Source organism: Euleptes europaea, chromosome 18, assembly GCF_029931775.1.
Source record: "Euleptes europaea isolate rEulEur1 chromosome 18, rEulEur1.hap1, whole genome shotgun sequence".
In the NCBI taxonomy this organism is placed as follows: domain Eukaryota; kingdom Metazoa; phylum Chordata; class Lepidosauria; order Squamata; family Sphaerodactylidae; genus Euleptes; species Euleptes europaea.
In genome coordinates, this window is record NC_079329.1 from 33,906,412 (window position 1) to 33,928,941 (window position 22,530).

The 22,530-nt window shown below is 44.2% G+C and overlaps 1 protein-coding gene across 4 annotated transcripts in view; it reads right to left on the reverse strand.

Moving 5' to 3' along the window:
- Positions 1 to 1,400: 1,400 nt before the first annotated feature.
- The window catches only part of UBTF (upstream binding transcription factor), a 51,484-nt gene continuing 30,354 nt past the window's right edge, over positions 1,401 to 22,530 (reverse strand). For 3 of the 4 annotated variants that reach the window (XM_056863191.1, XM_056863190.1, XM_056863193.1), the window contains 12 exons: positions 20,170 to 20,311; positions 17,168 to 17,209; positions 14,728 to 14,841; positions 13,862 to 14,017; positions 11,027 to 11,182; positions 9,172 to 9,282; positions 8,374 to 8,462; positions 7,355 to 7,544; positions 6,829 to 6,876; positions 4,784 to 4,852; positions 3,152 to 3,289; positions 1,401 to 1,639 (listed from right to left, as the gene is read on the reverse strand). In XM_056863191.1, the coding sequence (XP_056719169.1) occupies positions 1,517 to 1,639; positions 3,152 to 3,289; positions 4,784 to 4,852; positions 6,829 to 6,876; positions 7,355 to 7,544; positions 8,374 to 8,462; positions 9,172 to 9,282; positions 11,027 to 11,182; positions 13,862 to 14,017; positions 14,728 to 14,841; positions 17,168 to 17,209; positions 20,170 to 20,311 (1,378 nt within the window). In that variant the 3' untranslated portion in view covers positions 1,401 to 1,516. The remainder of the gene's footprint in view (positions 1,640 to 3,151; positions 3,290 to 4,783; positions 4,853 to 6,828; positions 6,877 to 7,354; positions 7,545 to 8,373; positions 8,463 to 9,171; positions 9,283 to 11,026; positions 11,183 to 13,861; positions 14,018 to 14,727; positions 14,842 to 17,167; positions 17,210 to 20,169; positions 20,312 to 22,530) is intronic. The other variant, XM_056863192.1, reaches the window with a different exon arrangement.

A 22,530-nucleotide genomic window follows, 5' to 3' on the forward strand; every position in this document is an offset into this window, starting at 1 on the left:
AGGAGGTGGTATAAGGGTTTCTGTTTTCAGCATTAGCCACTTGGCTCCCACAACTACTAGTTCTGGTCAACCCAGAAGACTCACAACCAAGTTTGCTTTTCTGCTAGGTGATATGTTTTCTGGGAATCCATCTCTCCTGGGCATAAATACTTTTGGCCAAAATTCAATTAGCCTAGACAGTCTCCATTGAAGCAAAGCATGCTGGGAAAAATAAATCTGTATGTCTTTTACACATACATTTCCCACCCCCACCCCAAGGTCCTTAAGACACTGGCTATTGCATGAAGAGACATACTGAGTACTTTACCTATGTCAAAGACGGGATAGTCAAAGATGGGATAGTTTGGTTATAAAAAAATGACCCTCTTACTCAGTTTATAAAATTGTTTTTTTTAAAAAAAAAGTTACTAATGACACAGATGATCCCCCCTCCCATTCCCACCCACACCCAACATCCCCTTTTCAAAGACAGTCAACAAAATGCCCCATTTTGGTACAATTATTGGTCACTTCATTGTAAAAAAAAATATATATATTAACAACAACAACAACCCAAAGGGGTCTGGCCACTACTGTCTTTTGCTCGAATGCTGGTCAGAAAAATGACAGAAAAACTCCATCTTCTACAAAAGAAAGTCATGTCACCTTGGAGCTCTTGAAATTCTCTCCTCCCTCAACAGCATGCCAGGCGCTCCCCCTCTGCAAAAAAAAAAAAATCAAAATCCTCTGCTCTTCCGTTTCTTTGCTTACCCCCTGACCCTTGCCACGCACTCTCACAAAACATACCCACCCACCCCCCATTTCCCTCAGCAGGAAACGTTGGATATCCAGTTCGTCACAGGAAATAGCTAAGTGCAGCTGTGGCCATTTTGGGCTCTCTCTCTCTCCCTCTCTCTCTCGTCAAGGTGTGAAATTTCAAGACTGTACAAGATTGTCCACTTTGCAGAGAGGCGGGTCACTGTAGCAAAGTCCAGAACCTTCCGTGGCCCATGCTTTCTGGAACCCGTCTCTCCTTGACTGTTTGCCAAGAAAAAAAAAAGTCTCTCACTGCCATGTTTGTTTGTTTAAAAAAGGAATTTGTACAAAGTTCTGAGCTGGTGGCTAGAATTTTGGGGGTGGGGAGGAGGCCAATATGTGAGGAGGAAATTAAAGGGGTCTGTTGTGAGGACCCCTGCCCACATCTCACAAGAAAAGGGGAAAGGTAATCCCCTCAAAGCGTAAAAAAGAAGAAAACTTGCTCCCCACACCACCACCACAAAAACAAACGGAAAAAACAAAAAAACCATTTCGCTGGTTGTCAGCTGTTTTCTACCACCCTGCTCTTCTCACACACAAACATACACCATTGTATATGATGTGTCTGAGGAAAGGAAGATAATTAAACCACAGTGATTTCCCCCCCCCCTTGCTCCTTTCCTCTCGATTCTCGCTCTCCAGCTGTTGACGTTGCTGTTATCCGGAGAAACGAAGCCGAATAAGAGCACAGCGAGAAAAGCGGCCAGAGGAAGGGGATGGCTTAGTTGGAGTCCGAATCGGAAGAGTCTCCCGAGGACGATGAGGAACTGCTGCTGCCATCTGATTCGTTGTCGTCGTCGTCTTCGTCGTCGTCGTCATCCTCTTCGTCGTCATCTTCTTCATTCTTGGTGGGGAGGGAGACAGAGAAAAGCTATAAAGTGAGCCTACATGGAGTGTAGAGAACAGCAAGGGACCACGATTCTCTTTGAGATGCAGAGAATCACGAGAACCTCAGCGTTTAAAACAAATGAGTTCTGCCCATCGTGCTTCAAAGATATGCTTGGAAGAAGTGTGTAGTGGCTACAGTATTGGAATAGGATCTGGAGACCCAGGTTCGAATCCCTACTCTGCCATGGACACTAGTTAGGTGACCTTGGACCAGTCATTCTCTTTCGGCCTAACCTACTTGACAACACTGTTGTGAGGATAAAATGGAGGAGGGGGAAAGAATGGCGTTTGAGACTTTGGGTTGCCACTGAGGAGAAAAACAGGGTATAAAATAAATGTGTTGGGGCAGTGACTTCTGAGATCTCAACGGTCCCTTAGTAAGATTCCTAATAGATGGGGCTTTGAACAAATTACACAAAATAGTAAAAAGTGCCCAACAAAATTCTACAAATTAGGACTTTTCTCTATCCAAGCCACAGAATCCCACTTTTCATGGTGTAGAGTTTTATTTTATTTTTTAGAGCAAAGTGGTTGGGACTCATATCTTCCTGCCTTCCGACCCGCAAGCCTGAATATCCTCAAAGTCTCAGATAAACAGGGCAAACTAAGGCTGCTCAGTAATGCTGTTAAGGCATTCTGTCCATGCCCCGCACTTTTTTACTACACTAGTTACATGACAGAGATCTGACATGGAAAACTTCTTTTTCTTCTTCTTTTTCTTATTGGGTCTGACACTATTCAACATCCCCCCAACCATCTGGGATGTCCCAATGATCAATGGGTACAGTTTCTTTACTTCTGAACAGTCATGGTCCTTAAAGCACAGATTCCTTACAACTGTTGTTTTTAGGATAAATGCAACTTGTAGTAGACTCAATACCTCAGCTTAAGACAAGGGACACAGAACTTGTTCCTCTACATGTATTCAAATGGTAACAGTGAAATGAAAACAAGTCCTCCTGTTGAATTTTTTTTGATCAAAAATGCTATTTGGCAGTGGTGTGCATGTACAAAAATATCATCAGGAAATACTACAATGCACTGAAGTCCACGTACTCATGGGCACCGTGGCACTTGCCACTGTGTTTCCTGGTATTCGCTTCCTTCTTCTTCAATGCATAGACTTAATCCTGATTCTCCTCTACCTCACTGGAGCAGGAAGTGCTTAGAGCTGCCTAGAAGGCATTTCCTTTGTGTCTACAGGGACCACCCATTCAGGAAAGAGTTGCCTCTATTCACAGGAAGACACTCAGCTTGGAACTTCACAGAATTTTGTGACTGGCCCCAGACCCCATGGCAGCCATTTTGTGGATCACTGCACCCCCCCGGGCAGCCATTTTATGACAGTATCCACTACCTATTCTCCAAATTCCCAAAGAGCTCTTGGGCTCAAAGGGAACTCCTGTACTAATGACTCTGGAGGCTGTCTTGTAATGGAAGGCAGTACTGATCACAGAGCACAGCTCACCTCGTCTCCATCTTCACTCTCCTCCTCGCTGCTTGAATCAGAGGAGTCCCCTCCCTCCTCAGAAGAGTCCCCGTTGTCATCGTCATCATCTTCCTCTTCATCGTCGTCGTCATCATCTTCGTCCTCATCCTCCGATTCCTGTGGACAGCACAGAGGATTTAACTGAGACTTGTGTGGGGGCAGGTGGAGATACCAGCAATATGCCTACTACTAGGTAGCTGGAATTTGCTGGCTCTGGGCTTTTGCGTGTCCAAGACCATGGTAAGACGATCCAAACGGGCAAGAGATGTTCCTATCTGCAAATCCCCCTACTGCACCTGGGTATGAGAGGGTGTGCTGCTCACCAGAAAGCACGGATTGTGAGCTGGACACAACGTGGGTAAGCAAAAAAAAAAAACTAAGAGCTGAGACCAAACATTCCCACTGTGCTCACAAAACTCAATGTGACAAATCTGCTGAAACTCTAGTTTTATTTTATTGCAATGAACATGTAATTTTCCATTTGTGCTCTCCTAAAAAAAATTTTTGTTTGTGCTTTTCTAAAGATCAAAATAAGCGCTCCCACTTGAAGAATGCTGGAGAGCTTCCAAATGAAAAAGAGAAACGGGCCTGAACAGAAAGGGGCAGTCTAGGTAGAATTAAAAAGAGGCAGGGACACACACACTTCAGCAAGACCTATTAGATCTCCAATAAACTATCACAAGGCTATCAAATTTCCCTACAGATCTTTGTCTGGTTTTTTAACACTATTTATTCCCTAGCAATATTTATGGATAATAGTAATAACAATAACAGTCATAACATATTATAAAGAACACGAACAATTAATAAATGAAGTGCAGACTAATAACAATAACAGTAACCGGTGGCATTCAGGTCCATTCTGGTTTATTAAAGCAGCCATATCTAGAGCATTCGAAATACTTCACCATCCACCCAAATTTTATATTATGCAATTACTTAAATGCTCACTAATCTGAGCTTTGTCTGTTTTGCTTTGTAGCCCCAATCCAATCGGCCTCGCAGGAAAAGATAACAGAGTTGCACTTACAATTACACCACATCCCAAAAGGAAAGGCAAAGCTAATTTTTTTAGGACAGACTAATTTGCAGTCTCACCACAGGCAGCCACTCACCTGAGTTCATTTTACCGTTTGAGAAATTCACCTGGCCATCGATTGCGGGACTCAACCATCAGAATCTCTCGGAATCAAAACTAGACAAGATGCTGGAAGCCTTGTTTTCAGATGTCCTACGTGGCTGTTCTTTATGAATAGTAACTGCATGTGTGTGGGGGGGAGTTGTGTAGAATAGAGAGTTTATCCCTTACCCACCAATGCTGTTTTCTTCACGACTGGCAATGGCCTGGCAGAACCACCATTTTGTTCTGTAGAGCAGGTAGGACTGGCCATAGGGAAGGGCTTACTCCCAGAGCAGGGGATATTAAACAGATTCCTTTTGTTACTGTCAAGCAGCAAATGAAAGGAGTAAGCGGCATAAGCGGCACCCTCTTCTACCAGTGGAGAATGGCTGCTTCTGTTGGTTCTGGATAGAGCTACGTACAAAGGGCTCGTTCTGAAATGGACCTTTGATTTGCAGGAGGAAGAGAAGAGCTGCCTCAGGGGTACTTACTGACTTGGATTGTATTGAGGGCTTCATTTTGGGATTTGGGCCTCGCATTTTCCCCATATTCTTCCGCTTCTGTTGGGATGAGGAGAGGGGCAAAAGAAAGAGAAAGTTAACTTGGGAAATTTGTAAATGTCCCGCCTTTTTGGTGCCTTCAAACTCAAGAGAATGCAGCAGCCAAGTAACTTTACACAGGAACAGTCTAATCCCCGCAGAGATTGAAAATCTGAAGGCAAAATGTTTGAACAGAAAAGGAAGATGAGAAAGTTCAACTTTTCTATTCAAGTGTCACTCTTACAAACAGAAAACTTCTTCTAGGGACTGACCAAAATATATCTTTCCAGCACCCTAACACTGTTTCCATCATCTTTTAAAATATCCTTTTAAATATCTGCAGACAAAGATGTTAAGCTAACACATTTCCTTTCCCCAAGCTCAACATTCCTAAACTGTTGTACTTCCAGTTGAATGAATTAATGAATTTATTTACAGCAATAGCCAACACCTCATCCAATTACAACCTATTAAAGAGTAAGATATCTCTTGTTTAAGAATATCGGAATTTAAAAAAACAGTTAAAACCAATATATTACCAGTTAAAATTAACCAATCCCGATGTTAACCTTATTAGTCTTTCTCATACAAATCTTAATTGCCGCAAAGCAGAATCTGGCAACTTGAGAGAGACAAGAAGCATCCCCAGTTTAAATCCCCAGGTTCAAATCCCCATACAGCTATGATGCTCACTGGGTGACCCTGGGACAGCCTCTCTCCCAGCCTGGCCAAAGATGTTGTGACTAGGAAAGGGAGGAGCTCCTTGGATGAAGGACAGGACTAGAAAACAGAGGCCCGGAATAATCGCTTAAGGGTTCCACAGCATTTTCAGCATCTCTGTCGCTCCACTTACAAAAGAGTCAAGAATCGTTATAGACCAAGAGGTCCTCAATGTTGTTGAGTCAGTGGGCACTTTTTGATTTTTGAAATAGAGTAGTGCGGGGTTCCTGCTCAGAAACGTGAGCGCCTCTGTGCCAAAACATGTGGGTGAATCAAAAAACAAGTCCCAAATTATTCATTTTTTTAAAAAGTTCAATCTCCAGGCTTAGATGATACATACAAACTCCTGTTTTTAAAGAGCAGAAAGAATCAATTTACCTACAGAGAGTGTAACTCCCTTATCACTACCAGCTGAGAGAAATAAAACGTGAAAATAGTGGTGTGAGCTTCTACAAAATGGCCACTGTGGGAGGGGAGCCCAAGCAAAATGTCTGCTGGGAGGGAGAGATGTCAGCGCTTTGCTTTCCGTTTCCAAAGAAAGGGGAGGATTTGCTCTCTGCACAGACTCAAGGGGAAAGGCTGCCAAGTCCAGAGACATAAGGAAGGTCAAGACATCTGTGGCCAAGCAGAGAGCACACCTCTGTGCCTACCTGGGCACCTACCTCAGTGCTTTGCTAGTCAGTGACCTGATAGGGAGTCACCTGAAACTCCCAGTTTTTTTCTGTTCCATTCACAACCCTTTCAATTTAATCTCCAAAATTTAGCAAACAAGAAGAGGAGTTGGTTTTTGTACCCAGCTTTTCTCCACCGAAAGGAGTCTCAAAGTGGCTTACAATCACCTCCCCTTACCCTCCCCACAACAGGCACCTTGTTAGGTAAGTGAGGTCAAAAGAGTTCTGAGAGAATGTGACTGGCTCAAGGTCACCCAGCAGGCTTTATGTGAAGGCGTGTGGAATCAAACCTGGTTCTCCAGATTAGAGTCCACCTCTTCTAACCACTACACCACGCTGGTTCTACACCACGTGGCTGCCATGTTGGCAATCATCAGACAAAGATCTCTGGTCTCTGTTTCAGAACTGCCATTCCTGACTGACCGCAGGTCTTGAATTCAACTCTGCAAGCACTCAAGAGCCTGGAACATGACACTTCAGGTGTACAAATGAAGTCTTCTTTGTCACAGAGCTATGGCTCCTTTTCAAGAAGTAGCCTTGCTGTTTCCATAAATGACTATCTCCCCAAACCCCAAACCACCTTCAAAGTGTGTACAAGGTACTCACATTGGATGTATGCTCTTTGTAGGCAGCTCTCTCTTGTGGTGACAAACTCTGTAGAACAAACAGGAGGGGGGGGAGAAAATCCAAGATTAAAAGATGCATCAAGGGGAGGGAGGAAAGAAAAGTGAAAATTTTTAACCCAGTTTCTTCAGCCAGATTCCTACCAGCACCTGAATCTGGACTTTTTGCGTTTTCTGACATTCTGTGATTTTTGCCCTTTTAACTATTAACCCCATTCTAAGGTCTGAGAGGAACGCAAACCCATACACAGACACTGTGAGGGAAGCGGAAATTTGGCTTCGGTTGAGGGAAGGACCCAGAGTGACACTTCTGACAAGGTCTAAGGAAAAGGAGGACACTTTTTACATGAATAATGCTGGACAGTTCACAGGATGGAGGATTTTGCAAAAAAATTAAAAATTCACACAGGGTATCGGAGATATTTGGTGTTGACGAGCAAAAGCAAGAGGTCAGGCTGGAGTTCCCCAGAAGCATCTGCCTGCCTTCCTTCCCCCACCAAAGGCCTCACCTTCAGCCACATATCCAGGAGCACTTTATACTGTTTCTGCTGCTCTTCTGCCAGCTTCTTATATTGCTCCTTCTGGCTCTGAGAGATGCGCTGCCAGCGGCTACCAATCTCCACCATCCGCTCCTTCAGAGGAAGGTGGTTGAGTTCACCATTTGAGAGCAGCTCCTGAGAGAACTTCTGATACCCGTTCCTGGCAAAGTGACGCATGAGAGAGGGTTTGAGTACATTTTGGGAGGGAAGAGGGATGGCAGGGCCTACTGTGAATGCTTCTTCACAGGTCCCAGACAACCAAATTCGATTCCTCTTCCTGTTATTTTCATTTATTGGAGCATTTTTTAGCCTGCCTTCCTCCCAAACTTGATTCAAGGTGGATCACGATGGGTAGCCATGTTAGGGTTAGCCTGTCAATAGCAGCAGAAAAGAGCAAAAATCCAGTAGCACCCAAAAGACTAACAAAATTTCTGGCAGGGTATGAGCTTTCATGAGCCACATGTGGTATCTGAAGCTGTGGACCATGAAAGCTCATACCCTGCCAGAAATGTTGTTAGTCTTGAAGGTGCTACTGGACTCTTGCTCTTTGACTCAGCATGGGTAACATTAACAAAAAATTATAATTAAAAAATCCATTGAAATTGTGGCTTACCTGGTGCCTACTTTCCTTTCTTTAGGTGCCAGGCCAAAATGCATCTTTTTTTTTAAACTCTTAAGTTTAAGAGTTTGAGGCCTATCTGTCTCCTTTGAGCCTTAGCTCTGGCAAGCTTTTTCTGGCGTTAAATCCTTTTAAAAGTTATTCTGCTGCTTTTTTTAAAGTGTTTTGTTTTTGACTTCAGCATGTTTTACGCTAAGATTTTGTTATTGTTTAAAGTTTATTTTGCAAATGACCCAGAAAGTTTTGGTTGAAAGGCAGAAAGAAATACTTTCCCCAAGCATTATCATCACAAACCCCAACCTTTCCTTCTGACTCACCTATATTTATTAAACTACCCACCCAACCCTTCCCAAAGAACGCCAGTACTCACATGGGGGGTTTCTTTGGCTCACCCTGGAATTTCATCTTCTTGGAGGCATTTGTTGAACAGGGTGGCGCTCTCATCTCACTCAATTCCCGCTGTGAGAAAAATAACAAGGAATGACAAGGCTGAGAGACCTTCAACTCATTAGAAGAGACAGAAGGAACCCTAAAGAGCTGTTCTTCTTTCTCTCCTGCCTCAAATCCCTCTGAGCCCTCAAACCAGGCCACATCTCAGCTTTCCTCCACAGCCATGAGAACTAGTAGCCTGCCCTGGATGTTAAACCTTTCAATCTGCAGTATATACAAATCTGCAGCAAATACCTGAAATCCACTCACAACTGTAACACAGAGAATTATTTTCAGGGCTGTGTATGCACTATGCCCCTTCCATCTCCCAGTATGTGTCGTCACACAAATCCAAAGTCTGCATCAAGAAAAAGTTGTTTTTACTATTTCACATTATTGCCGTTTTGGCAGTCACGGGAGGGGAAGGAGGTTACACGTGGCCTGAAACTTTGCTCCCATTCTCTGTGCATCTTATTACCACCTCTGACTTCTCAGCTGACTACAGGCATTGCCTGTGTACTTCCAAGCATTTCTTTGCAGCCATGAGAACTAGAAACGTCTTTCAAAAATGAAAGATGAGGGACTCATAAAGCTGTATTCTGTGCCCTGTGACACACCGCGTTTCCCCCTCTGCTCCTACAGAATTGCAGCAATAAATACAACTCAAATGCTGCATTCAGGGCAACCACATCCAACATAAATAAACCATAACTGAGGGAGGGGGCAATCTGATACCAACCTCGTATCGTTTCTGATCCTCTGCTGCTTTCTTGATCCACATCAGCTTCTCCTTTTTCTCCATGTTATTCCAGGTGGTTTCCATGGCTTTTAGTGCTTTTCCTCTGTCATTCTAAGGCAGGACCGGAAATTAATATACACCATAAAGGACTCTACAGAGTATTCCTTTGCAGAGTTCACAATGCTTCCCCATAGTATCAGCCACAACTCATTTTCTCCACCTGAGAACGTCACACACCAACCTTCTTAGGGACATCCCCCCTCCATTTGAACCCGGGTTTATTCAGGCACAATTTGGGTCTTTTCTGTATTGTCTACATCCCATCTAGATACAGAACTAAATTCCTTGCCCCCCTTTTTTATTCCCCCCAAAGATGATAACGTCTAAAATCTTGTGAGAATGTTCCCAACCATAACCCTATTTGTGTTCCTTAGAATGCATTAGACATTCCTAGACATTCGGAAGAATTTTCTTCCTAGATATTAGGAAGAATTTTCTAACAGTTAGAGCGGTTCCTCAGTGGAACAGGCTTCCTCAGGAGGTGGTAAGCATTCCTTCCCCGGAGGTTTTGAAGCAGAGGCTAGATGGCCATCTGTCAACAATGCTGATTCTATGACTTTAGGCAGATAATGAGAAGGAGGGAATCTTGGCCATCTCCTGGACACGGAGTATGGGTCAGTGGCGGTGTGTGGGGGAGGTAGTTGTGAATTTCCTGCATTGTGCAGGGGGCTGGACTAGATGTCCCTTGTGGTCCCTTCCAACTCTATGATTCTAATTGTTATTACTATTATCCATAAGTATTGCTTATACACAAATAGTGCTTTTTAAAAGGCTAAAAGGTTCTCAGACTGTGCTAAACCTCCATGGAAGACAGTTCTAGAGACACTGGGCATCTGGAGTCCTGCAAAGATCATATTAAAAAAGGCTATGGATTTGAATAAAAGTAGAGAAGTCCAGACCTAGGGCAAAGGGCTGTCAGATTCCATGAGGAGTAAAGCCACACCATTTAATTAATCACTGGCCAAGCAAGCCAAAGGATTCTATGAAACTTGTTGGTAAAGGCAATTCATTGTTGCTTGTTCTAGGTAAAGAACAGGAATTAGATTATATATATCAGTGATCCTCAATATGGCCCCCATGGGCACTATGGTGTCCACTGATGTATTTCCCAGTGCCCACTTGCTTCTTCCTCAAATCAGAGCCCACCCTGGCTTTCCTTTGGAGCAGGTGACTCAACACCTTCTCAGGCAGGCACCTATTCGGAAACAGCTGCCATCTTAACAAGATATTTGGCCTGAAAACTCCAAACATTTTGTGACTGGCCAACCACAGCAGCCATTTTGTGACTGACTCCCCCTTCTCACGGCAGCCATTTTGTGATGACACTCACTAGCCTTTCTCAACATTTCATGTGTCCACAGGCTCAACAGAGTTGGAGACCTTTGAATTAGTTAAACATTACAGGGAATATGCTAAGAACTCTGCTTGTGTTCCGTCCACATCCCACCTAGCCACAGGAATATTTCTTTCAGGTTGAGACCACTGACTGATCCACTATAATTATTATTTACACCAATTCTTTTCTTTTTAAAGAGTTGTTTTTCAATAGGATCTTTGGCCACTCAGAATTGTGATGATCACTCATTTGATGTATGGTAAAGTCCTTCAGACCACTAGGCCGGATGCTGAGATGTCCAAGCTGCCTCAGGATGAGCTCTCTTGATCCTGAAGAAGCTTTTCTACAAGTGTTTTTTCAAATCACTGTTCTATTCACCAAAATATTCAGCACAGAAAAGATTCAGTCTGTCTCCTTGGATGATAACTCCAATGTTTACTCCCCCTCCCACTCTTTTACCTTGAAGCGGGCAAGATAATCTCCAATGACACTTTGCTGCCATATCTCCTCAGCTGTCTTGGGCGACTCAGGAAGTTTGCCGCGGTCCTCCTTGTCAGAAGCGTGCTTCTTCTCTGTCTGGGCTTTCAGGGCAGCCTCTCGAGCTTTGTACTTTGCCTAGGCCAGAAAATAAAAACACATGGTCAAATTCTGAGTAGTCCTTGTGGTAACCAGGGCTGGTCAAGGGAGGGAGAAAAAACTCAGGTTGATGCGATGCTTGAATACTTTTATCACATTGGTCTTTAGCCGGTGATCTTGACAAAGCATACTAGGGTTTCTTCAATGAAAAGATTAGTACCAGTGGAAGGTTCAGACACCTTTCTTGCAGGCCAAAATTGGGCATAGTCTAGAGTACCTTCTCAGTTTGCACAACACTGAGGCCCGACAGATGTAGCTTCATGTGAACTACATACTCTCAAACATGCCCTCAAACCCTCCACAACATGGAGGCTTCCAGGCAAATGACTCAACGTGACCAGAACAATGTGCTACCTCATGCATTTGTGTCATTTGAGTCAACAGTACAGTTGGCAGTCAACACATTTCCCCCAGCTCATCTCCCCTACAAGAGAACCAGTCAGGAGAGAGGTCTGGACACCTTGAGTAACAGGGCTTTGGGGGTGAAGGAAAAAGCAAATTCCCCAGTAAGCACAAGGATGACCCCACACTGGGTGTTCAAACTTTTTGCTTCAAGCAAGACATGAAACTGATACCGATATATATATATTTTGCCAACACAGTTGCATTGGTTGTGCTGGTAAGCAGTGTATGGAGGCAGAGAATTCTAAGAAGAAAGAAATGGTGGTCCAGTCTGCATACTGGCTGAAAATAGGTTACTTTCATAGCAGGACACATTGGCTGGAGAATGCTTCAGTCTGTTTATTTATTGAGGCAGACATATATAGTCAGCTCTGGAACTAACAAACTGGCTGTCCAACAGTTTTGAGTTTTTGGATACAGATAAAGCAAGTCACAAAACCTTGTAATATGTAAATAAAAACTGTGTGCTTTCATTAATTTGCTGGAGCCAAATAGATAATCTGAGATTTGAATAACTCATATATTCAATTCTATTATCTGTTATTAGATTAATGTGTTACATAAGACATAGTTTGTTACGCAATATTTTGCTTAATTAATATTTTGGAAGTATTCAAAAAACATGATCAGGCTACAGGGGCAGCCACATTTACTGTGAATACAACTCTAAGGCTTTACTTCTGGGAGGTACAGTTTCTTGCACTAGTAAACAGCTGTAGTAATAAAAGTGAGGTTCGATGATGTCAAATGCAGGTCAACGAAAAGTGTCGGAAAGTGAAAAACACAGCAATGTGCACATACTTCTACATATCTCTTGTAAAAAGCAGCATCCTTTCAGTGTGATCCTGAACAGTTACTCCAGTCTAAACCCATTCGAAGTAACTCTGCATAGGATTGCGCTGTTTGTGGGGTTGAAACCGAAATCAGGCATGTATTTTGCCAGAGCCAAGGGGTCAGGAAGCTAAGCTTCCAAGATCTGATGAGATTGGGCTAGCCTGGGCCATCCAAGTTAGGGCAGTCAATAACTTAAGACGGCCTTAAAAGAGGGTTAGATAAATTCATGAAGGAAAGTACATCAGTGGCTGCTAGCCATGATGAATAAACGAAACCCTCCCTGTTCAGAGTAAATCCCCAGGAGAGGGAAAGGGAAAAGCTTTGCGCTCTGCTTGTAGGCCTTCCAAGGGCAGCTGGCCAGCCGCTGTGTGAAACAAGATACGGGGCAAGATAAATAGTCCACTGATTTGATCTAGCAGCGTGATTCTTCTTCTTTTTGCTCCTACATATTCTAAATTTTACAAGAACCAAAGGGTAAGAAGAAGAGTCCACCGCTTTTAACCACTACACCACACTGGCTCTATTAAATAATAATTTATAACAATTATAAAATAATAATTTATCACAGAACAGAACCATGTGATCAACTGGTTTACTGAGCTTATTTATATACTACCTTTCTAATATAAATGAGTCAAAGTAGCTGGCAAAAGATAAACACGACAATCTCCATACAAAGCCCAGCACCTGCCAATGAGGAAGGAAAATCTTACCACTCCCTCTGGCTTCCAGTCCAGCGTGGGTCAATTCTAATCAGCATGTGGAGGGATGGACGCAGACCGCTGGCGCACAACAGGATTGTACACCCAGTACAAGGCTGTCCATATCTATTCAAAGCCTGCCTTTAAGAAATGTGTCCACCCCCATCAAAACAAACTAAATTCAAATGGAACCTCTATCAAATCCATACTATGGTGTACAACTACTTCCCCAAAGCCGACCCCCACAACACCTTTCCCCCAGCCTCAAGACCTCTCCTTTTTGGCTTTGTGCAAGATGCATTGGGAGATGGGTGGCGAACTATAATGTGTAATGGATCCCTCGTTTTGCCCATTTCTGCACCAAGTGGAAGTACTGTTGAGGTCTAGCTTCCATCCCCTTCCCTCCCCGTCCCCCCACCCAAACTAAGAAAAATGAGCAGAGATAACGCAAGATGGGATGGTAGGAGCGCCCAGACTGTGACGAAGCTGCTGGTGCCTTCTAGAAGAAACAGAAGGTTCTGGAATGTTCTAGAACCTTCCGCAGGCTTCTAGCAGAAAAAATGTTTTAAGGGGAGGCAGAGGGTCAGGATCCTGGTTTCATCTAAGTCAACAGAATAAAAAGCTTCCATCTGACTTTGAGACACCCAGGAGTACCTGCTCCCTCAAAACCTCCCCCTCAAAAAATATGGTGAAGGAGAATGTGCATTATTGATTAAACAACCTTTTTTTTCTCGGAAAGATCATTCCACATCCGCGCCAGCAGCCGGGTCAGTTCACTCTCCGACAGTTCGGGTCGCTCCTCCTGCAGCTGCTTGCGTTTCTCCTCCGAGAAGATAAACATAGCGGAAACGGGCCGTTTGGGTTTCTCAGAACCTCCCTGTTAAAGAGGACAAAGGGACTCGTGGTTGTGGAACTCCCAGTTCGCTTTTTTTTTAAGTTATTGAAAAATAAATTAAAAAGCAAAAACTAGGATGAGTGTGCAGGTGGGTAGGTCTTCTTAGGGTAGCCAATATTAACCAGAAGATGACTCTAGTAAATCGTTTGCAGATTAATGAACACGGGCTGATTTTTAGCAGAGATCAAATATCAGTTTGGTGGGGCTGAAAGTTAAAAGCACAGTTATCTTTTGAGACTATTTGGGCTCTGGCACATGACTGGAACAAAAAGGGAATGAAAAAGAAATACTTTAAATGGGCTTTTATATCTAACAATGTGTGTAACTTTTTAAATTTCACACTTCCTTCAGTATTGCAAAAAAATCTGCACTGGATTTTTAGCCATATGCAAAATTATTTTAACTTAATACAAGACATTATTATTAAACTCAAAACTCTTTAAAGTCTGCAGACAGCTCTACTTTTTTAAAAATAAAATAAAAAGGCAATCTTAAATGTGGATTTTTTTGGGTTGTCCTCTTTACTAAAACTTCCCAAGTTAGTTCAGCAGCCATTCTAAATGAAGTCTTGAGGCTGGTTTAAAAGGCAAAGGATTCACCCCACTGCTTCAATGCAAAATAGCCCACGCACACACAATCTCACAGTTGCCTCAATCCCCGCCCCCTGCGCCTATGGGGTATGGGCTGCTCACCTTGCTGGCATCTGGTGAGGACTTCTTAGAGGCAGGGCTGGTAGCACCTTTCTTGTTCACTCCTAGCATCTTCTCCTCTCCCAGAACCCTCTGCTGTTCTTCTTCGGGTAGGCTCTACATTTGGGCGGGAAAATAAGCATAAATTCTGGCTTCTTAGACTCTAAACCAGGGATGTCAAACATAAGGGCCAACGGCCAGATCCAGCCCCTTGAGAGCTCTTATCCGGCCCACAAGCCAGCTGAGGCAGCCACCCCCTTCCACTCTCAATCTGGGATGGTGAGGCATGGCCCAGCCCGATCAAGTGATGTTTATGTCATATCCCTGCTTTAGGCTATTTTGGGTGCTCTCTACCCCACACCCTTAGAGAAAGCTGAAGCACACAGAATTGGGCACCATCTTCACGCAAGTGTGTGACAGGTTCCAAGCAAAGTATGCTCCTATGAAGGAGGCAGGCCTTTCCAAAATGGCTGCTTGCATTTCCAAAACGGCTGCTTCGGGCAGACACAAAGATGATATCCTCCTGGGCTCTTCTAAAGTACCTCCTGCTCCAATGAGATAGAGGAAAGTCAGGATTGGCTCTTTGCTTAAGTGGACACCAGGAAACACAGCAAGCTGTCAACAGAGTGCCCACAAGTACTACTCTGAGGACCACTGCTTTAGGTAGTGGAGAAAAAGGGTGTCCACTTCCTCCTGATAGTTTCAGCTTCTCAGGAGAGTATTACACATTGTGCTGGTTTGCCAAGATTTCATCCCCAAGAAACAAGGAAGAAGATCTGGAAACCTGTGCACTTGATTTGGTGCAATGTCTACCTTGAACCTGCTTCCACATGTATGTGCCTCTTCTCCCTTCCATTGGCTTCTGTTAAGCAGGGCATGCTTAGAAAACCCTCAATACATAAGGCAAGATTTTAGTATGGAAGGAAATATGGCCTTTTTCAGTTGCAGCCTCATTAATATAAATCAGTGCCGGATCACCTTGCAAGTCTTCAGGAAAAAAATGAACACCCTATGTCTAGCAGTAAAGTATCTGGCCCCTGTACCAATCACAAAGGTGGCAAAACAGGCAACCCATAGCAAGGCAGGGTTCTCTACATATTTGGAGGAATTTTGCAAGTATTTAGAAAAATACCTTGCTCTGACCCTGCAACAGCCCAATAGGACTAAATATACTCCAGGAGACACAGAATGTCGGGGTGGATCCTACCCCAATGCTACCAACTCTATTGAGCAAACTTTATTTATTAAAATATTTATGCCCTACCTTTCCTTTTGGCTCAAGTTTGAAGTCTTCCTCCAGTCTAAGGAGACTTTCCTCCAACTTAAGTGGCTCTTCCGTTAGAGGAAGGCTCCTTAAACTAGAAGAAATGACGGTTGGATCCAACCCACTGATTGTGAATCAGTTAAGAGGGGGGGGAAGGGAGAGGGGGAAATTAGCTTGCTGAAGCTCCTAAGGACTTCTAGAGTCTGGTGGGGGGAGATCTTGGGGGTTAAATGGCATCCCTCAGCAGGCTTATAAATCACACTCTGCCCAAAGCACATGAAGCCACCTTATACTAAATTAGACCCTGGGTCCATCAAAGTCAGTATTGTCTACCCAGACTGGCAGCGGCTCTCCAGGGTCTCAGGCAGAAGTCTTTCACATCACCTAATTGCCTAGTCCCTTTAAGCGGAGATGCCGGGGATTGAACCTGGGACCTTCTGCGTGCCAAGCAAATGCTCTACCACTGAGCCACGGCCCCTCCCTTCAAAAGGCACCTAAAGATCAATTAATACTATTCAGCCAGATTTATTTCAGAGAGTTAAGAATGGGGAGGGGCTGTGGCTCAGTGGTAGAGCTTCTGCTTGGCATGCAGAAGGTCCCAGGTTCAATCCCCGGCATCTCCAGTTAAAAAGGAACCAGGCAAGTAGGTGATGTGAAAGACCCCTGCCTGAGACCCCGGAGAGCCGCTGCCAGTCTGAGTAGACAATACTGACTTTGATGGACCAAGGATCGGAATCCGTTTAAGGCAGCTTCATGTGTTCATTGTACTGTTTAGGTAACGGTACAGACAATCCTGCTCTTACTCAAAGTCTCCCAACCAGTTTCCCAACCAGTTTCTGACTAGACTCACCAGTTTTTCCTCAGCAGTGCATCAATTACTCCCACGCTATGTACTGGGTCCCAAAGCGTTCAGCTTCGGCTGAAACATGCCCAGTTATCTTTTTTGTACAAGGCCTTGATTGGTGTTACATCATTGATTTTGGCCCTACACGGATCGCGCATTTGTCCACAATAAATTCTTTCAGCACTGCCTTGCCCCAACCACCCCTATTCAAACCTGTCTTCCTAGCTGGGCCACCCTACAGAGGCAATCAAAACAGCCCAAACAACAAAAACAAAACCAAAAACACCTTGGGGAACGGGGGAGGGGCATGGCACAATTCTCAGGGACAGACTCACCTCCAGAAAACGCAGGAGCTCAATTTCGTAGTCTTTCTTTCTCTGCATAGACAAAACCATTAAAAAAAGTCAGCTCCCGAAGGCGCACCGCGAACGTTTCTCACCTCCTGCTCTGTTTCCAGCCCAGATTGACTGACCCAAACACTGAGACATTTGCAGGACATGAAGCTTGCTGGATGGCCTTGGGCCAATTGCAGTTCTCTCAGAACTGTCTCAGTCCACATGGAGGCAGGCCATGGCAAACCACCCTCTGAACATCTATTGCCTCAAGGGCGCTATGTGGTCACCATAAGTCAGCTGTGACTGACGGCATCCCCCCCGCCTCCCCCAGATATGAAACAGAAGTGTGGAACAGCAGGAGCAACAGAATTTTGGTAGCTGGCTAAGAGGGGCCGGGAAGAGATAAAGCACAGCTCACTCCCTGGGGGCCAAACCTGTCCCAGCAGCAAGGCAATTGCAAACCGGAGCTCTATTTTCTCCAATTCTCCATGTTGGACTCTCTCCAGAGGTGGAGGGTGGAACAATGCTCAATAGTCGGTGAGTCTCTCTAAACCAGGAGACATGCATGGGACAGCAACCTTAAACTATCAAAGGAAAGGGTTGTTTGGCATGGGGGAAGGAGGACGATTCTAGATCTGACTCCAGTTTGCTTTGGCACCTGCAGTCGGAAGGCATACCAAACTAGAATGTGATCAGACTGCAAAGTTTTTAGTCAAGCAGTATGTGCTAGAGGAGGCAGGAGGAGCAAATAAGGAGCGTTGCAAGCAAACCAGCTGTGGTTTGTGCCCGATGCTGACAATCCTCCTTTTAACTGAATTTCATGCAGCTGCTGTCTAGCAGCACTGGGGCTACTGGGGTTCCTTTGCACCCTGCTGACACCCCGCAGAAAATGGACATTTTGTACACGTCTGGAAGAGACAGCCAAATCAACAGAAGCCATTCTCATACCATGTAACCAAGCAGAGGCAAATGAATCTGGTCTCAGCAGGAAAACGTGTAAATGCAACCAAAGCCAACTTTAGGCTCCATTCACACTTCACAAACAAACCACAGATTAAATCACAGCTAGTTTGCGACAGGCACACGCCCGACTTATCATCGGTCTATGCACTCCATCCCCTTTCCCCTCTGCTCATGTGGCGCACCAAGACTGTAAAATGGAAGTCTCCAAATAACTTTGCTAGTTTCTTTGCTAGTAAACAGAGTTTTTAAACAGGATTAAACCATGGGTAAGAATCCCAAAGGCAAAGAAGCAAACCTGTTCACACAGTTACCTACACAGAGATACCACAGAGACTGTAGTTCATTGATGGCTCTCCCGCATTCAGTCTCAGCAAGCCACACAAGGGGAAAGAGGAAAGCAGAACACAAGGCTGACGCACAAGCCGGGTTTGTGCCTGCCACCAATTCAACTTGTTTGCAACCTCTCAATGAAGGGCTAAACTGCAGTAGCCCTAAGTCCAAGGGCCAGGCCCCTCAAGTGGGACATGAGGCCCTACATAGTTGCCTGGGGGGGACAGGACTTTGCTGTGTAGAAGGGCAGCAAGAGAAAAGTGAAGGAGAATTTAGCTTTTAGGTACGACTGAGCTGGTAGCTACCCAAACAAGATGCAGAAACAAAACAAAACAAAAAAACAAAAGTAGATTTTAATGTATCAGTACATTAAAGTCAATTTCTGAGTAAAGTTGGGATTTAATATTGATTTGGTTATATGGGAAAATTTATGGAAGAGGGAATTTAAATTTACAATAACCAATGAGATTAGAGAAAACTTATATAAAATGTTTTATAGATGGCATATAACTCCAATTATGATAGCTAAGATGAATAGAGGAGATAAGGGAATATGCTGGAAATGTATTATGATAGCTAAGATGAATAGAGGAGATAAGGGAATATGCTGGAAATGTGGAAAGGAAAGAGAAACATATATGCTGTGTAAAAAAATTAAAATTTTTTGGAAAAAAGTATTAAGGGAAACGAATAATTTGATTAACAGCAGAGTAAAAAGGAAACAACATTTTGTTTATTGGGAATCCCACCAAAAAACTTGACGGACCAGGATAGAATTATTTGTCAATATAGTTTTGCTGCTGCAAGAATTGTGATAGCTAAAGTATGGAAATATGAGGATGGCCAAATTAACCGAGTTTCTACATGGAAAAGATATGGAAGAATTTAAAATAACATGGCTTAAGGCCACCTCATATTGGGAAAAGTTGGCAAAAATGGACTTTACTGTATTAATTAATGAGATATAGAAATATGTTTTTTAACAACTTTATCTTTTGTATTATTAGTTGTAAATAATACTGTTTAGACACTGCTTCGGAAGTCGGGTGAAGGGTCACTTTTAGGTGGGTGGAGGGAAAGAGTACTTTTGTTTAATTGGTATTATACAGTAATTATTAATGTTTTAATTACGATATATGAATACCCTTTTACACTTTTTTGTACTTTGTATTTTTATTGTTTTAATTTTATATATATATTTTCTTTTTTCATTTTTCGTTTTTTGCTGTTGTTTTTCTTTTTTCTTTATACTGTATTTGTTTGTTTTTTATGTTTTGTTATAAAAAATTTTAATAAAAAATTATATTAAAAAAATTCTGAGTAAAGTGTCAGGCAATGTATTCCTTTACTAAAGCAGCAAGCCAGTAAAGTGAGGTCACTCAGGGGTGGAGAGGAGGAATCATCCTCAGCTCTGATCGTTGGCTTGTTCCTCACTAGGGTACACCTCCTGGCACTCAACTTCTGTTTCCTCTGCACAACACTTTTCTGGTTCTGGTCTTGACCCTGGTAAGGTCATAATTCTGACCCCCTCTTCTTTTCACATAACTGATGCTACGTGACCTCCTGTGACACGCTTGCGGCTCGGAGGTTACTGAGTGTGGAAAGGCTGAAATCCACTGCCCTCTATATATTCAGCCAGGAAACACAGCCACTAAGCAACACTTTCAATCCCCACTTTCAATGCGCATGCAACAGACTGCTTGGCTCACCTGATCACACTTTTTGTGATAAGCATCCTTCTCCTTCTGGGAAAGTAGCTTCCACTGCTGACTGCAAAGCACCATCCGTTCTGTGCTCGGGACATCTTTCATGTTTGCCATAAGCTCAGCGCAGTAGAGAGAGTAACTGTTCCTAAAACAATATGTTTTTGTATAGCACCACCCCATCCATTGGTCCAGGTGACATTTCACATAAAACAATACAAGCAGATACAATCGGCACTCAAAGTGATTTTTGCTCCTGATCCCAACCGATGCTCGGCGGTCGTGGATCACAATTTCTATGAGGCCCTTATTAGTGGGAGCTTGACGTCCATAACAAGAGTTCACTGAAGTGGACCAACTCTAGGCAACCTGAGCACTGAGAGATGTTCCCTGTTCATCTGTTTACCAGCCCTTTAAGCTCCAGGCCAAAACATTTTTCTTTACCCAGACTATTGACAGAAAGCCTCTCTCTCTTTTTTTATGGCCTGCTTCTAGCCAGAGGGCTACTGCACAGATATTATTTCTGGGTTGCTTAATGTTATTTTTACAGTTTGGTTTATACTGATAATTTTATTGCAATTGATTTTACTTTGTGAATTGCCTTGAAGACATCTCTGGAGAAGTAGCATATACATTTTCTAAATGACTAAATGATAAACACAAAGATACAGAATTCTTCTGTCAAGACCAATGGTGCGGACTGGACTATATAAATCCTAGGTCTTCCTTCTATTCCAGAAAAAGACAGTTAAAATGAAGCCAGGCGAGAGGTTATAGGCCTGTCAAAACTTGCAAACAAATAGAACTGTGAGTGGCTACCTTCCCAGTTCTAGCAGAGTAGACAAAAGATAGGTAAAAAGTTCCCGGAGAACCCGTGCTGAAGAAATGGGTCTAGAGGAAGAGGAAGTGGTTTGCCAGAACAAAGAGGTCATGGCTGCTCTCAGTATGAAAAGCAGCAGAGCAGACACCCACAGCAATTGGGGGGTGGGGTGAATGAAAAAAGGAAGTGCAACTAAAGACATCTGAACTCGAGCAAATAAAATTTGAGTGGCCATAAGAGGAGCTGGGCAGCTGCTCTGTACTGATGCCAGAAGAAAGTGCATCACTACGGGTTGCCAGGGTCAGGTCCTGAAAAGTTGTTTCCAAATTATTTTTTGTTCCCCTAAGCCAAAACAAATGCTGCTATGGAGCTGACTTGGTGGCCCTGATAGGGCAGAAAGGTGGGATATACATTTTGTAAATAAATATTGATATAGGTCAGTGATGGCGAACCTTTTAGCGACTGAGTGCCCAAACTGCAACCCAAAACCCACTTATTTATTGCAAAGTGCCAACACAGCTAGAAGTCCACATGGGGCTAGGGGTTGCCAGGTCCCTCTTTGCCACCTGCGGGAGGTTTTTGGGGCGGAGCCTGAGGATGGTGGGGTTTGGGGAGGGACTTCAATGCCATAGAGTCAAATTGCCAAAGCGGCCATTTTCTCCAGGTGAACTGAAATAGCAGATCTCCTGCTACTACCTGGAGGTTGGAAACCCTGCATGGGTGGCCGAGCGAGGAAGGAAAGCAGCTGGAGCATAGCCCCCACCCCTTCAGTTTGGTTCTTTTTCCAACTGTTATCTTCATACGAATTAAAAAAGACTGTTATGCGGGGGGGGGTGATGGTGGGGACAGCCCTCTACACGTGTTCAGAGGCACCTTCAGTTGCATGAACGAGCAGAGTGGAAACCCGAGCTAAGCAAAGGGCTTGGCTCCAGCACAAACGCCAGGCGGGCCCCTGTTCGGCGCTCACCACCAACCCCCTGAGCTGCAGTCACCAAACAGCCTGCCACAGACGGCCACCCAGGCGTCCCACTCCCGGTCCAGCCCCGTCCCGGCTCTGCCTCTTCCAGTCCTCGGCAGAAGGTTCGTTGTTGTCTTCACTTCCTGGAGGAGCCGGGAAGGCACCGCTGGTCCCCAGACTCCTCAGCCAGGGGAACAAACTCAGGCAAACTCTGTGCTGGGGCGACGGCTCGTGTGCCCACAGAGAAGGCTCTGAGTGCCACCTCTGGCACGCATGCCATAGGTTCGCCACCACTGATATAGGTACACAAAAACCATATCTGCTATACTTCGCAACAGTGGCCAAGAAACAGAACCCAGGGAGGGGCAACGCAGACAGGGCTCGGCTTGGTTCTCAACAGCTTACGTGAAGTTCTTGGGCCCTCCGCCTGGGCTCCAGTATCAGCCATAGCCAGAAGGGTGGGGAGAGGGGCTATTGGGGAGACCGATGGTAGCTGAGGAAAAGGACTAAAGTTTTCAGTCCCTCTCTCTGGTCAACCTTGAAGGGAGAGCTGCACCTCAGGCTGTACGTACATGTATAACACAAAAAA